The 15,999-nt window shown below is 48.9% G+C and overlaps 2 protein-coding genes across 2 annotated transcripts; both read left to right on the top strand.

Moving 5' to 3' along the window:
* The first annotated feature begins 4,256 nt into the window (after nucleotides 1-4,256).
* LOC119140864 (coiled-coil domain-containing protein 68-like) lies at nucleotides 4,257-11,340 on the top strand. Its single transcript, XM_037372514.1, has 4 exons — nucleotides 4,257-4,300; nucleotides 8,302-8,444; nucleotides 10,472-10,615; nucleotides 11,197-11,340. The coding sequence occupies exons 2-4, from the start codon at nucleotides 8,325-8,327 to the stop codon at nucleotides 11,338-11,340; spliced, it is 408 nt and encodes a 135-aa protein (XP_037228411.1). The 5' UTR covers nucleotides 4,257-4,300; nucleotides 8,302-8,324.
* A 1,247-nt stretch (nucleotides 11,341-12,587) lies between these two features.
* Nucleotides 12,588-15,941, top strand: LOC119140865 (coiled-coil domain-containing protein 68-like). Its single transcript, XM_037372515.1, has 5 exons — nucleotides 12,588-12,870; nucleotides 13,446-13,551; nucleotides 14,371-14,454; nucleotides 14,744-14,820; nucleotides 15,277-15,941. Exons 1-5 carry the CDS (start codon nucleotides 12,815-12,817, stop codon nucleotides 15,305-15,307), a joined length of 354 nt encoding a protein of 117 aa, XP_037228412.1. The 5' UTR covers nucleotides 12,588-12,814; the 3' UTR covers nucleotides 15,308-15,941.
* Nucleotides 15,942-15,999: the final 58 nt, after the last annotated feature.

Below are 15,999 nucleotides of genomic sequence, written 5' to 3' on the forward strand. Positions count from 1 at the left end.
AGCACTTCGGTTCACAAGCTCTTCTGTACATATGAAATGGAAGAAACAAATGTCAAGCTTTAGTTTCTATTTAATTCAAATTAGTGGTTGGTAGACCAGACACAATATTATTTCAGTTTCAAATGACAAATACTGTGAGAGGACCTATTTAGTCAGGAGTAAGCAGGCATTCCTAGTCTTGGTTAGATGCTTTTAAATGTCTCTATAAACTGCAGGAAGAGTGAGGGCTTCATTTTCTTGCTAAGTTGTGTTTTCAGCCTAGGCAAGATAAGAAATACTCTTTATTCTTGCCCAAACTACTCATGCAACAAAACTCTTATCTTAAAAAGACATTGACAGGAACAGTTAACAGACTGTATAATTTAAGCAATAAATTAATTACCAGGCTTCCCTGGTGACTATTAAACACTTGAGGCAAAAGAGTTGTCTTTTGCTCTTGTTGAAGGATTATTACTATTTAGTTTGAACATTAGCTTGAACAATCTAGGTTACTTTCTCTGGTGCCAATGCTCAGCCACAAAACCCGTCATGTTTGCAGACTCGTGAAGGTCGCCCAGGCATATTTGTAACACCCATGGGACTTGAGACTTGGGATGTCCTCTAACACATCCAGTTTTCAGGTGATTTCGGCAACTGCAACTGTTACCGAAATCTTGGAATGAAGAACTTATCGACACCAATGTGATGTAGATAAGCAGACACTTCTTATTGACGGCCGGGTGTGTGAGTGAGTCCTCTCACGATCAACGCACACCAAGTTTCAGAATCATACACCATATATAGAAATTATTCATACATATTCGTTAAGTATTCATGCATAATAATGATATTTCAAAAATTCATTAACATACTCTTCTCCCGTATCTGATTCTGCGCAGTAAAGGTTAGAAAGGCCCAGAAATGGGCCTGGGGTACGATTTGGGTAGGTGGTATATGAGTTGGTGGCGGCAATAACCCCTGCCGGAATTACCTGTTACTAAAGTTCACGGTTTCCCAGCAGGTAACCACAAGCTGTTCCAGCCGACTCTCCCCGGTTCCCGTTAGTTCTGTATACTGACATTTCAATACACTTTCTACATACGGAAGACTGGGCAAACACAAAGAAACCTTTCAAACCCTAAAGTGATACCTAAGTTTTAAACAATGATTCTAGCCCATTCTTCTGGCCTTAGTATAGGACTATACAAAGGATTTCATAGCAACATTACTGTGCAGCTATAAGTTTCATTAAAATTTCTTATCCCTATATTTCTATTAAAAATGATTTTATAAAATAAAATAAAGTCAATCAATCTAACTTATTAGCAAACCTGTAACACAACAAGTATCCTGAAGAGCCAGACGCAAGCATCGGCTGCAGAAGGGTTTTAACTGTAGGAAATGCCTATGAGCTGGTGCCTGGGCTCGGCACAGGGAAAACGTCGCTGGTGAGAACCCCCGTGTGGCACCCTGGGGCACCCAGGGCGCTTGGCATCTCCTCTCCTGGGGTGAGTCATGGCAGGCAGCAGACGAATGACTCACGGGTTTTATTGAGCTGATGGGCTTGTCAGAGCCAAAGTGTAGCCTGCCGTTCTTATCTACACACTCTAAATCTGTTTAAAATACCTCCTTTCTGGGGTTATGTATGGCAAGTATTTTAAAAGCCATCAATAAAAGGCTGTTATGGATGGGGAGGTTTGCTTGCAGGAACTTGGGACCTCTGTTCCAATTTATAAACCTTCACTTTAAATCTTCCTTCATGTTTTCCATGGAAGCTGGCTTCAGCTCAGCTCTGTGGGGAGCAGAGGGTGCGATGTGCCAGGCACAGCAGTGGGCAGGGCCGGGCAGAGTACATGGCAGAGGGCCACCGGCAAGAGCTGGCTGCGTGCTCCTGCCAGAAGAAATGTGAGTCAGGGCAAACCGGTTCCCAAAGAGGGATGTGTTGTGCCTTACCCATCAGCAACCTTCCCACAAAGGAAATCCCGAGGCAGACTGGAGGCAAGGAGCGACATCAGGCTGATTGAGACCTGAGAGGTTGCAGGTCTCTGCAGTCACACCCATGGAAGGGTCACCATGCAGAGGGGACAAAGTGAGGTAGTTGAATTACTGGTCGTATTTTCAGTACAGCCTCTTTCACAAACACATAGGAAGTTTCTTTCCATTATATCCAACAGACTTTGGGTCAGACCCCCCCCCGATTTGCAAATCAGCTTAAGGCTTTACTTGGCAAAACACGTACCTGAAGTTTTGAGAGAAAACCTACAACAACGCATGAACTTTTCCGTTCTCTTTTTCACGAGTCTGTGGGCGTAACTGTGGGGTTACGTAGGTAAAAAATCAATATTTGAATAATAATGTGGGACGGCCGCCTAATTGAACAAGCTCTTGGAGCTGAAATGCGTGTGCTGAGCATGTCCCATAAAACCCTATGTGCTTTGCAGCAGCTAGAGCAAAACAGGATGCAGCAGCAAGGAGGAACGAAGGATGCCAGGCAAGACTGACTCACTAACCCAAATAACCAGGGTTCGTTAGCCTCTGCTGCCAGGGTGTTACACACGTTCAGTCCCCAAGCCCAAACCGAGCGGCAGCACTAATGTGAGAGGCTCAGCCTGTCCCACATGCCAGGGTGGGAATATTTGCTGAACCAAATATTGCCGTGCCAGAGCGAGGGACTGGTGCAGAGGTTTCAGACAAGTCACACAGAGCCCGTTTTTGTGTGGTGGGTCTCGGCAGGGCAGCACTGCTGTGGCCCTATGCGGGCACCTGGGGGGGCAGCTCATTCCCCCTCATTACAGGAGGCATCCCCACACTGCCCTGCATCAATGCCCCGCTCTCACAAAGCGCCACATCTTAAACCCTCAGAGATTTCCTGCAGCAAAACGTAGCAGAGTTTGTAAGTGATTCTATATGTGGCTTCAAAGATCTACCAAGCTGTATTTTGCCTCACTTTCCTTAAGCAATAAATGCAAATGAAATCACCACCCTGGATTCAGCCTTCCTGGGTTGCGGAGATCAGCTGAAGCCTGCTTAGAAGGTCATTAGTCCCAGACACATGCTAAAGATTAACCATCAAGGGTGAGCCATTTCAGCTGGGCTGGTAACAAGAAAAGCCACCCCCCAGTTGTGAGATTTAAGAGCTTGCATTGCCTAGGGAGCAGTGGTTTAGGTGTCAGTAGTAGCTTAGAGGGGGGAGGTAAGGTGGGGACCCTCTGGGTGGCTAGAAGCACTGTCTCTTTGCTTCCCCAAGAGCTGACCTTGGAGCCTGGCATGCCTTTCGGTGTTTGCCCCACAGCCAGGGCTGGGAATGGGGCTGGCTTTGCCCTTGATCCTCTTTGCTTGTGCGAGGAGGAGAAAAAGGGGTGGTATGTTCCCCAGAAAAACAAAAAACCAGCAATTCCCCCCCCCATTTTTATTTTGTAAGCAAACCCTCGTACACTAGCAGGGGCCTGCTGTTGGGGTGCAGGGCTCCCACCAGGGAGCATTGCTAGGACATGGCTCAAAAATGGGCTTGGGGGTGTGTGTGAGGGCTTGGCTGCCCTGGCCATGTGGGCATGTATGGGGGGACGTGTCTGTGTGCATACCAGGGCCTGACCTGGGCCAAAGCACCCTCCCATCCAAAGTGCTGCTGGAAACAAATACGAGTGCAACTTGCTGTATTACTAGGTGTTATGTGATAGGGAGGGAGGGGGATCTCAAGGGACTGATCAGGATTTTCCTGTTTGTAGTTTATTACACACTTTTATCTTCCCATTTGTTCCCTGTTTTTATCTTCTCCCCCTTTAGCCCATTGCTCAGTGCATTTATGACTTTCTCAGCTGTATTTTCATCCCTCCTTTTCTTTAAAGCCTCTTCCTCAAACTGTTCCTCTTTCCTTGGAGGGAGCTGCTTTTCCCTGCTTCCCCCCCCCCCCCCCAGTATCTGGATTTACATCTTCCCCACCTGCCTCACGCAGCTTTTCTCCTCCTCGTTAGCACTAAGAGGTGACATTAATTATCCCAGCTGGAGGGGGCATCCTTAGGTGCTTCCTTTTTTTTCTCCCATCCATTTTTGCCCATGTAGAGATGGACTGTGGGGAGAGGGGGGACCCCGGGGCTGGGGGTGTGTAGGGGTGCCCCACTGGGGTCAGGGGGATGTGGGGGTGTCCCTCTAGGACTGGGGCACCCCGGGGCTGGGTGGCAGCCTGGAGCGTGGGTGTTCCCGCTGGGGTTGGGGGAGTGTCACCGGGGAGGGTGTCCCGTCGGGCCGGGTGCGGGTGAGGGCGGAGCGGGGACGGGCGCAGAGCGGGGCTGCCCGGAGCGCGGCGTGGCCGCTGCCGCCGGAGGTGTGTCTGCCCCGGCTGGGGGGCGCAGAGCCCCTTCTCCTGTCCCCGACTCCGAGCCCCGGGGACACCCGGAGAGTCCCACCTTTCCCCTTGCCCCGGGGGTCCCCAAAGAGCCCCTTCCCCGCGCCTGCTGCATGGGGGCTGCCAGGGCCGAGCCCCACACCCAGCTCTGGGGAGGGGGTTGCCAGGTGGGGCTGCTGGGTCTCAGGGCTCCCCACGCCCACATATGCCACATTTCCCCTCATGCGCGCACCCCAAGACCCCAGACCCACACACACCCGGGTGACCCCGAGGTGCCACTCACACCTGCCACTGTGTCCCTTCCATACAGTGTACCCCTGCACCCCCCTTTCCCCTTGCCCATTGCCCCCTCTCCCTGTTTGTAAAGCCCAAAGGGCATGGCTCTTGGCCAGTGTGTGGCTAATGCTGCTTGGGCAAGCGAGCAGCTGGTGGCCGAAGGTCTGGGCATTGTTTGCAAAGTGTCCCCCCGGTTTTTGTGCCCAGCTGCGTGCCCTGCTCGCCCACCCCTGGTCACTGCTCGCCCCCACCGCTTTTGTGTGGTGGGACAGTATAGAAAAGGGCCTTTTGAGGAGAGGCCATCGTGTTGACAGCTGCATTCGTGTGTTGGTGAAACTTTCTCAACACTTGTGAGCATGGCGGTGACAACCAGCCGCTTGGCTGCAATGTGCCCAGGCACGGGTACTAACAGCTGAAGGAATATTGTATCGACGCTGCTCTGGAAGGAGCCCAGTATTCATTTACCTGACTGTTCCTGCAGTGTGCACAGGGGAAAAAAAAAAAAAAACGCAGCAACCTTGCATTTGACTTACGGAGCTCAGCTGGAGACTGACATGGCATTACTTTATGCCTTTCCAATATTGCAAAAATGGAGTTTTCAATGGGAATGACTGGGTGCAGCCCTGCCCTGGTTCCAGCCAGTGCCCCTGCCCAGCCTGGGAAGAGTTTTATGGTAAAAAATACCCAGCGGCGTGACTGCAGGTGAGCTTGGCTTTCTCAGTGTCCCCACAGGTGCCAGCCTGGCTGTGACAAGCCTCGCTGTCCCCTGCCTCGCTGCCTCAGCACCTGCACCCCCTGTGCCCAGGGGACCTGTGTGCCATGCGTCCCCTTTGCCCTGTCACTCTTTTGGGCCAGGGGAAAACCAGCACTAGGTGGCCAGGAGCTGCACCACTTTTGCTAAGAGTGTAATAATAGAAATATGTTTTACGTTCAATGTATCCCAAATAATGTGATTCTGAATAATCTGTGATGTTCTTATTATAAGCAAGGTGGTGCTATCTGCTTGGCAGTGTCCTGGATTCTCTCTTGGGTGAGCTTTGGAGCAAGCAACCCATCACGAGCCAAAGCACAAACCATGCATAAAGATGTATCTTGAAGATATAAGTGCTTAAAAAATGACGTGAACTTACTGCATTTGTCACGTCCGTGTTGACAGTCTTGAGCCTAGCAAAGAAAACGTGTGTGTGCTTGACGGTCACCGAAAGGTGAGTGTTTATAAAGGGAGGCAGCGGGATTTTTTCAGGCAATGCTAAGCAGCTTAAATTGTGCCTTCTAGCAAGGGAAGTCTGTGATTAATAAGATGAACTTGGCACCTTCTTTCTACTTGCTTCTGAAGTGCAAAGAGCCGTTGGGGTGCTGCAGGCGGTTGCTTCCTGGGGTGCTCCCCCCAGGCGCTGCTCTTTCAGTCGGGGCGTTCTGGGGGCACCCACTGAGCATCCCCTTAGAGGGTCGCTGGGGGTGCTGAGCTCTGGGCTGGCAGCTTTGGTGTGATGCTCTTGGCTGCCTACCCCCCCTGGCATGGGGACAGAGGTGTGTTGAGATCCAGCTGTGCATCCCTGGGGCTGCTGCTGTGCTGCAGTGGTTGCCCAGCTGGGGCAAGGAGCACCTCACAGGAGCTTCTGCCTCCCAGCCCAGGGCCGTAAGGTCAAGTCAGAGCGTGTGCCTCTTAACTGCCTTCTCCTGGCCTCAGCTGCTTCAGAGCTGAAACACATTTCCACTGCTGCCCTTATCCCTTGTTCAGGTTTCTGCCTGAATTACCCAGGCTGAAAGGAGAATTGATCCTGGGTTGCCTTTGTGTTGGGTAGCTGCTAGATTGCAGGCAGGAGGGAAAACAGCAGCCAGCAAGACAGAACAAACTTTATTTAACCCCTTGTAGCATCGGTGGGAACAATCTTCTGTTCCCACCTCTTTTGAGCCGCAGCTGTAGGCATTTGGGATTTCTGCTTTATCTTCCAGTCTGGATAAACGGTAGCACTGTGAAATCAGGGGATGACATTTGGAGTGGTGGTTTTGGTTTTGTTGTGGTGTTTGGTTTTTTTTTTTGCTTGAGGTCAAAGCCCTTGAGGGTTGTGTCTGGATATCCAGCTCCTCTTTGCTATTTGAGTAGAAGCCATGGTAGGAAAGGTAGTTTGCTCCTGTGTAACCTGCTTTTCTCTCTCTTTCCCATGCCCAGAACAGAGCAGCGCGGTGATGGCCAGGGATATGGCATCTGCTGATGCTCCTCACTTTTAGAAGGAGAAGAATAGTAAAAAGAATTGCAATAAGAGTTTCCATTTTATTGCTCTTTGAATTTGTAAATCACCAAAGAATTGGAGTTGTAAGTAGTAGCCCTGAGGCACTCAAAGCTCATGTGTTAAATTTCTTAAGCTTATTCATAGTTAATTTCTAATTTAGCTTTCTGTTGTCTGCCTGGGACACAAGGTAATGGTACACAGAGATGTCTGGTGTGGGTGAGCTGCTGTGGATCCACCTGGGCAGTTACACAAACCAGCTCTGTGCCGCTCTCTGTGGGAAAGGCATTCCTCCTCCATCACAGCAATAAATATTTCAAGTTGCCTAATTATATTTTATTAGAAAATGTGCTAGTTAGTTAAGAAATGTGCTAGCCTGAATGATCTTCCTGGTAGTGCTGCAATACTTTGTGTGGGGATGACTTATTGAAGACAAGAGTTTGGCTTGCAGCATCAGTGCTGTGCAGACAGGAGCTAAACCACAGGGGCTCCAAGACCCTGAACTTAGGTGTTTTAAAATAAATGCACTTGTACATGAACTATCCTTGTAAATTATCTGTAAGCTTTGCAAAGTACAACCACCTCTTTCCTACTAAGAACCCATCCACACCCTCTGTACTCCCTAAGTGGCTTTATTATTCCTCTGTGCTAACCTTAATTAGTTCCAGGTGCTTCAAACGAGCTCGTTAAAAATCAGCTTGTCTGAGGTGTGTCTGGGAGCTTGCCCAATACCTGGGATAGGGCTGGGAATGGATGCCTGGAGATCCAGGTGCTTGCTTCAGAGCAGTGCAGCTGACACTGGATGTCACCATTGTACAGCACAAACCCAACTGAGGGTGCTCAGGACTTTATTCTCCCTGCGTGATATGGGGGGGAAGCTTTATTTTCCCTGTCTGTTCCTGCTAGGTTGGTGGTTTGGGTTCCCTAACCCCCTGAGAGTTATGATACTATTCAAGCTTTGTGCTGCTTCTCAGATCTAAGCAGGACAGGCAATCCTGAACCTGATGAAACCCAGTTCAGCCATGGGGTAGTTGTTGGGAATGCAGAATTCCCTGATGGCAGTGTGCAGGATCGGTTTGTAAACTTCACAGATGGATGGTAAAAGTTTTGGGTTGTTCTTAGATAAACTGCATGCATGTGTGAGTTGTTTTCTGCCTGGGATTGCGGCCATGTGTTTTGTAAAATAATATAGGATTGGGGGGTAGGTTGCTAGTGAAAACTCATTGAAATCTTCAGTAAAATTAATGTGTGACTACATCTTTTTTTCCCGTCTATTAAAAAAAAAAAGGAAAAAACCCAGGTGTCTGCATTGGTTTTTAAGTGGTCCTTATTGTTTGGTGCTTTAAGCTTGTAATGCCTTCTTGGCTCCAGCTTGTCCCTAAAGCTGAAATGGAATTAAATGGGATGGAATAATGGAATTATTCTCCACCCTTGCGTAAAGAAACAAGCCCCTCTCTTCTCTCCCTTGTACAGGACAGCGAAACGCACGTATCGTGATGACTACCCTGCTACTCACTGAACAAGTAACGCAAGAGGACCATGGCTTGGAGGGAAACTATGTCCTCTACGGATCCTCTTGTGCCCAAATCACTGAGGAAGCCGAATACGTGAAAAAGGTATTTCTGAAGTTGTCGCTGTTGTGTTCCTCTCTTTGCTTCACCAGGAAACACGGTGAGCAAAACTCATAACCAGGGAAAGAGGAAAAACCTGACCTGCGTGGCAGCATGTGCTTGGAAATCCTCTTGGTTTACACGTGGAGTCTAGAAAGGCTATTTACTCTGCAGTAGTGACTTAATTACAGCGTATGCTCTCTTAGGTTGGGTTAAACCACTTTAAAACTGGTGAGGTTTTTTCCACCCCTCATTAGGACTTTTGCAAGAGTTTTTTGTTGGGGTTGGGTGTCCCTACCCAATGGCTCTGCTTTTTGGTGGCAGAGCTGAGGCTGGCTGCTGGCAGGCGCCAGGAGGGAGATGCAGGGAGCACCAGGAGGGGGATGCAGGAGCCTGACCCTGGTCAGCAGCTCGGTGCTGGGGGACACCGGGGGGCTGTGGTGGACATAAGCATGTCCCCAGCGAGAGGCCTCAGCTTGGCAGCTGAAGTGAAAGGGTGTCCAGTAGCATGACTGGGAGGGGGAGATGGAAAAGTGTTGGTTTGGGGTACCTGGAGGACCCGTGTCTTGGGAGGTGGGGGATGACCTGTGGGACAGGTAGATCCTGGAGGTGTCGGTCAGCAAAGCCGAGAGCATCTTGGAGAATGTGGCGTACAGTAGTTTTGAGGCCTGCAAAATAGTTTTGGGGTGTTCCTTTCCTGAATGCCAGAAGAACAGAGCTGAACAAGTACATTTAATGGACTCTGGTGTGTAGTAACAGATAGGAAGACCTCAGACTTTTAAGTTCAAAGAAATCAGATTTCTTCATTCCCTTTCCAATGAAATTTATGGAGTTGCAGAACTGTGACTTTAGAAATGTTGTGATGAATTCTTAAGCATCTTGTAATCCAAAATCATTCCTGCAAAGCAATTGCTGCAAAGAGATGTGTATTCTGTGGTGGTGACCCCAGCTTGTGCAGGGCCTGGGAAGCAGCACCCTGCTTGATGCTGACACCCCCATGAATAGGTAGGACATGCCTTTTTTTTTTTTTTTTTTTTATAAGATATCTTGTGCGCAATGAGGCTCAGCCCAGTAGATCTGATATCTTATTTCTTTGCTCTGAGCAGCGGAGCATGGCAGTGATGGATAGGCAAAGGCAGTTTTATTTCATCCCAGCTGAGCCCAGGAGGGCGCTGTGGAATGAGCGAGAAGAGGAATGAGAGAGGTGGGCTGAAACCTGGCTAATTAAGAAATAATTGATCCCAAAAAGTTCTTTTTAAAAAAAAATGCTTACTCCTTTCTCTGTGCTGTTGGGGGATGAAGTTGAAGAAAAGCCTCAGTAGTGAAAAGAGAATGACTTATGGCTGGAAACCTTTTAAAAAGTACAGGCTGCCCTTTGTAGAGGTTTATTTTGAACAAATGAACTTGGCGTGAGGGAAGAAATGCCAGAACACACTGGCATTTATGTGGCCTAAATCTGGCGCTTGCAGGTCGTGTTCCTTGCACGTACCAGCTCAGGAGGTGAGCAGTGAGCTTGGGAACACCTGGATGGGGGGGGGGGGGGGAAATGGGGGTTGAGTTAAAACCACTTGAAACAAGGGGGTTTGAGCAAAGAGGCAGCCCCTAGGAAACAAAGAGATTTGGAGATGTTGTGTCCAGCCAGTTGAAATACGCTGGAGTAAGAAGCAGTTGTTTTAATGGGAAGTGCTGGACAAATTACTGGTGTGCATTTGTGCAGCCTCACCTACAGTGCAACATGCGCTGTGATATTCCCAAAAGCTGATTAATCTTATACCTGCGAACAACACTGCAGAGAGTGGAAGGGAGCTATTTAACAGATTTGACATGCAAATGTTTTCAAATGTAAAGCCCTGGAGAGCTGAACAAGCAGAATGTTTTAATTTGGGTTAATTTGTGGAGGAGCTGCGCTGGAGCTGCCTGCCCCGCGGGAACCTGAGAGGGGTGTTTATAAGAAGCTGGGTCTTTTAGAGTTGGAATGGTTGCTCAAGCTGTTTTTCTATTTTTAAAATAATTTCTGCATGCATTTCCTTTAGGAGCTTCCTCAAGTCTCAGGCAATAAAGTGGAGTCAAAGAGCCATGGCTGGAGCTGGAGCCGCAGCCCTGTCGTGACAACGATGAAGGAAACAGAAGAGCAGCTGCTGCTGGTCAGCAGGGAAAACCAACTGCTGAAGATCAAGGTGTGTTCAGGGTGGTGTTTGGGTTTTTGTGGGTTTTTTGGTTTTTGTTTTTTGTTGTTTTTTTTTTTAAGGTTTCGGATGGATACACGTGCCTTGCAGCCCAGTTACAGTTGGGTCCCAGCTGCTGTAGCCCGGTGCCTGCTCAGCGATCCCCTTTCCTTTGGCAGGCTCTGCTTTGCTTTCCCGGCTGCTGCAAACTCTTGTGTTCCAGCAGGCAACAAAATTTGTGTCAAAATCTGCTTGTGGGGACACATCCCACTTGTGGCTAGCGAGACGGCACAGGCGGCTCTGTTGGTAGCTGACAGCAGATGTATTTACAAGCAGTTGGAAGTACCTCTCTCCTTTTAAGCCATCATCCTTTGTCAGGGGGGATGGCTCAGTACGGAACAAATCTGCCTTTATTTGGAAATGAAAATGCCTGTTGGATATTGCCCACAGGTGTTTAGGATTCCTTTCTTTTTGATTGATAAGGGTAAATACTGAGATTTGGTCTTGTACAGAGGGCTGCGTTTTTGGCATGTGGTTATAACATTGTTTCTTTTAAAGCACAATATGTTATGTGGTACAATTACTCTTTCTAGCTGGAGGCCATGAGAGAAGCAGGTGTACAGGCTCTCAGTTCTGCCTCCCAGAAACTGTTTGAGAATTACCAGACTCTCTCAGAAGAACTTAAGAAAAGTCATGAGAATGAGAAAAACCAAATACAGGTACAAATCTCCCCCTGATGCTGGCATGGCCATCTTGTTCAGCATCCACATCTTTATACGGGCTCTGGCTCTGTGCTGCAAACTTCAATTTAAGAGCTACTCAGTACCTTCTGCGAAGTTAAATAGGAAAATTTAAAATTATTTGTGTTTTATTCCTGATTCTTGGAATTGGGTTGGTAGAGTTGGCTTAAAATTCCTTCAGCTGCTGCAGCAGCCCCGTCTCCATCCCTTGGCTGCATTCACTCGCTCCTTGCGCTCCCGCATTCATGCCCTTCTTCATCCCAGGCTTACAATCTCCAAGAAGAAGAAAAGCTCCAGCAAAGCTCAGAAACCACCAGCTGCCTTGCTGAAGGCGTCAAGGAAAAATGGACCCACATCGCAGAGCTGGAGAGGTGCGTGCAGAGGATGGAGGAGGTATGTCTGCCTGATCTCATTTCCATCCCTCCTGGCACCGGGGGTCCTGCCCTGGCTGTGCCGGTGCTTGGGAAGAGCAGCTAATTGCTCTCAGGGTTTGGGGCATGTTAGCTGTTGGAATTGGGATTGAAAAGGCTTCTGCCACGTTACCCCAAATTGAGACCCTTTAGCTGTAATTAGAAATAAAACGTGCAATTTAAGCTCCCTCTTTCAGTTATGTCAGTGCTTGCTTAAAAACTGTTGAGCATCGTGGCGAAGTCTGAATTTGTAGCTCTGAATGATTGCTACTCCCGAGTAGTTGCTCTTTCACCTTCCCCCATGGGTGTACTTCTGGCATTTAAACTGAAATTGTAGCCATCCTAGCACTGAAGACCCACTCCATTTAACCCTCAGACCCCATCCCTGTGAGCAATCCAACAACCTAGGTGGGCTCTGATGGTGGTAGCAACCTGACAGCTGCTCACATGGAGACGTGCAGAAAATGTCTTCTCCTTTATTGCCGATGTTCTTGGGTGGTGTTAGTTGCGTTGGTGGAAGCGGTGGCACTGTGCATCATTCTGCACTCGATGGGCATTGCTCCTATAGAAGTGCCAGGCTGCTTTTCCTGTCCTGGGGTTACTGTAAACACAGGGTCAAGGGGTGTATTTCTGTCCCCGTGGCGTGCTGGTGATCTTCCTGATACTGAGAGTTTTGTTACCAGTTTTGTTCAGCTTTTTCCCAGTGTGAACAAGGCTTTGAGAGGCGGACAGAGCAGTAGCACAGTCTGCCCTGGCTGCTGAGCGTGGGCTCCAACCAGATCAAAGGATTTTGCTAATTAAGAAGTGCTATTTTAAAAGGGTTTGGACTTTTCTCGTGGCAAATCGGTACAGGCAACCCTTCTGGCTTTGATTCAGAGAGGTCAAGACTGGTTTGTCTCTCTCTGTTATTGGTGAATTCTGCCTGTTCTCAGACACAGAGTGGAACCGTTGAACCTACAGCCAAACTGCTTTTGCTAATTGAATGGCAGGAAATGTGATCTGGTTTTTTTATATAATTTGAATTGTTTCCTTAGGAAAAGAAAACCCTGACAGAGAAGAAAATGTCATTTGAGAAGATGCTTCAACAGATGATGGCAAGGAACGAAGACAGCAAATGGTGATTATGTGCATGTGCTAAAGTGTTTTCCTGTCTTTCTGGGGGATGGTTTCATGTAGGGTACCAGCCACTCACTTGCTCTAGTTCCTTCTGGGAGCAAAATTATTCACGATGAAAGCAGTTAGTTCAAATACTGATTTACCATGATCGCTTGAAGAAGCCAAGACAGGTGTCCTACAGCTGAGCTGATTCTACTGGAATTCCTAGTCCTGCTCCTTGCACCTCGCATGCACAAATTGTTTCTTTCCTGATTCTCGCGTCGAGTCGATGCTGCTTTGGTGATGTTGTGCATGTGGTAGGTAAGGCAGTAGCCTTCATTATTTATGAATTTACTTATCAACAGCTAGTAAGGGTGGTCCCACCAGGCAAAATGTGTATCAAATTATGGTTTGACTTGTTTTGCTCAATAAAGCAGCTTTTATGTGTTTAGTTCCGTATGAATTACAGCTGTGCACCCTCAGGAACATCCTTGCTAGCATTAAGCTCATGAGTTGACCCCGAGGTGGGAAAGGGGCTGGGTGGTGGGTTATTGATCTCTGGGGATTGAAGCTGGGATGCTCTGCTCTTGCCTGCAGGTGCCTGGATCTCCAGAGGCACATCTCCACCCTGCAGCAGCAGATCTGCCACCTGCAGCACCTGATCCAGGCACAGCACCACAGCCTGCACAGAGTGATACAGGAGGTCAGGCTGGTGTGGGCTGTCCCACGGGGCAGGTGGGAAATGAAACAGGAGATGGTGGGATGTGGGCTCTTGCCTTAAGTGTGTGCTGGGGATGAGCAGCTTGCTTGTCTTGCTGTGCCAGGTTCAGACATCTATATGCCTTTTAACATTAATCTGGAAAAATCTAAAAAATGGGGTTAATGTGGTGGAGTCGGCAATTTTGGGCAGGCCCCTGGAGTTCTCTTAGTGTGTTCCTGGGGGGAATCTGGCTACCCCCTCCCCTGCCATGCTCCCACCCAAACCAAGGATGCTCCAGGGGAGGCATCTGCCCTGCAGCTGGTTACACGTGAAGTCAGTGAGGCTGGTCCCATGAGCGAAGCCAACAGGCTGGCATCCTAGGAAGGCTGCAAAGGCATTCAAAACAATCAGTCTGCGTTCCAAAGTCACGATATATAGTGTGAGCTGTTTTACTTACTGACTGCTTTCATATGCATCAGCTCCCACCATACCCCCTCGCCTTGCAGAGCACGTGCTTGCCTTTGCCCATCCAACTAAGGCGAGGCCCTGCATTAATTAGCTTTTGTAGTCACATTTCTGTGCAGGCAAGCAAGGGGTAGACTTGTTATCTGAAGGAAAATGTGACACCATGTGTTGAGAAATTTTCTAAATCGGTCAGTCAATTAGTTTGAGTTTTTCTATGGGAAAAGACCAGGGATTTGAACGGCCTGCAATTCCCGTGGTATGCTGAGGCATTTAACTCTGTGGTTTTGTTTGATACAGAGGTGCTTTTGATGTATTAAGGCTTCAAATCTCTTACAAACTTTATTTCCTAATGCTCAGGCAGAGGAACTGAACACCACACTCAGAAGCCAAGATAAAAAAACAGAAAACCTGACAGAGAAGCTGACTGCACTGGAAGCACAGGTAAAATTGTAAAGTAAAAAATATTGAGGGGAGAGAGCAAAAGGAACTCTCTGGAGTCTGGGGGCCCTGTACGCTGCTGGGCTTATGTCAGCACAATGTTGTCAGGGTGGCATTTCTTTGCACTGCATCTTTTGCTTGGTTTAAAAAAGAACAAAAACCCAACTGACCAAAAAACCCAGGGCCCCCCAGGACCTTTCAGGAGGAGCGTCAGGTCCTAGCTGGCACCCAGGCTTGTCTCTTGTCTGCTGTGTTACACTGAGAGGGGTTTGTTTCCTTTCTTTCCTTGCAGAACAAAGAATTAAAAGACAGAGTGGCATTCTGGTGTGGCCAGCCCAAGGCTAACATTTCAAAAGCTGCCTGGACAAAGTAAGTACTTGGGGAGGTACCGCAGGGCACAGAAACGGCTGAGCCACTGGCTCTTGCAGGCCACCTCTGGTGTCCCCGTGGGGCTCTGAGTGAGCAGAATCAGACCTTGCTGGGAGCGACCAAACTTCATCCTGCAGAGATCATGAAGGAGAGGGAAAACACGAGCTGTGCTACACACTTAGTAGCTGATAGTGTGACAGCTGTGCCCAGGTCCTGACTCCCTTGCAGCCATCCAGTGCAGACAGGCAGTGCTCAGGGCATCAACCTTGGGCATCTGCAGAGGTCTGGGCTCAAGTTTCTGCTCTCAGTTAGCAGAACAACCTTTTGAAGTCAGCTCCTCCGTAGCCAGGGCCATGGTTACAAACCTGGGACTGACTTCGTGTGTGCTTGGGGTGGGTTTAAGCCTGGCTTGGGGGTGTTCGAGTGACCTCTACCTTCCTGTGCTTCCCCCTGCAGCACCCCACGAGACTTTGGAGCATCCCCTTAGCTAATGCTCACCAGGTTAAGGAAGCAAGAGAGCTAAAGGAATGACTGGACACTTGTCTCCTACCTTCATCAGGACTTTTTCTGCATGTTGGAGCCTGCAATTGCTACGTCCTCTTTGTTACTGCAAAGCACCTTTGGCACCTGCTGCCTCTCTATGGAAGGTGATGCAGAAGTGGGGCTGCAGGTGAAAGAATAAACCTGGAAACAAGGCAAGAGAGGTGGTGAGCTCGTGGATGCCTGCACAGCCCAAAGGCAGCCCCAGCCATACCTGAGAGATGCCAGAGCAGCTCTGTGCCTGCCCCGGTGCAGGCACCCACCTGCTTAATGCTGGGGTGAGCCAGGTTGGGTGGTGGCAGGTGCTGTGGGAGGGGGTAGTGCCATATGCTGCCTGTGGGGTTACACTTTGTCACCATTTAAGAGAGTGAGCTTTATAAATTGTACCATTTCCCTGGCAAGTGTTTGGTCCTTTTCTGTCCCTCTCAGGAGAAACCTGAAGTCAGGGTGCCAATGCTGGGGTGCCATGGGGCAGGCTGGGTGCTGGTGCACAGCAAAGTTTGCAAATGCACCCCAAGGAACCCTTGGCCAGCCTGAAAAGCCCTGCCTCTCCTTCCCTGGTCCTCCACTTGTTTTCCTAAGCTGACAGATTGCTAATGCTGCAGAACTAGGCTGTACCTCTGCTTCCCCCCTAAAACA

This window comes from Falco rusticolus, chromosome W, assembly GCF_015220075.1.
Source record: "Falco rusticolus isolate bFalRus1 chromosome W, bFalRus1.pri, whole genome shotgun sequence".
Classification (NCBI taxonomy): Eukaryota; Metazoa; Chordata; class Aves; order Falconiformes; family Falconidae; genus Falco; species Falco rusticolus.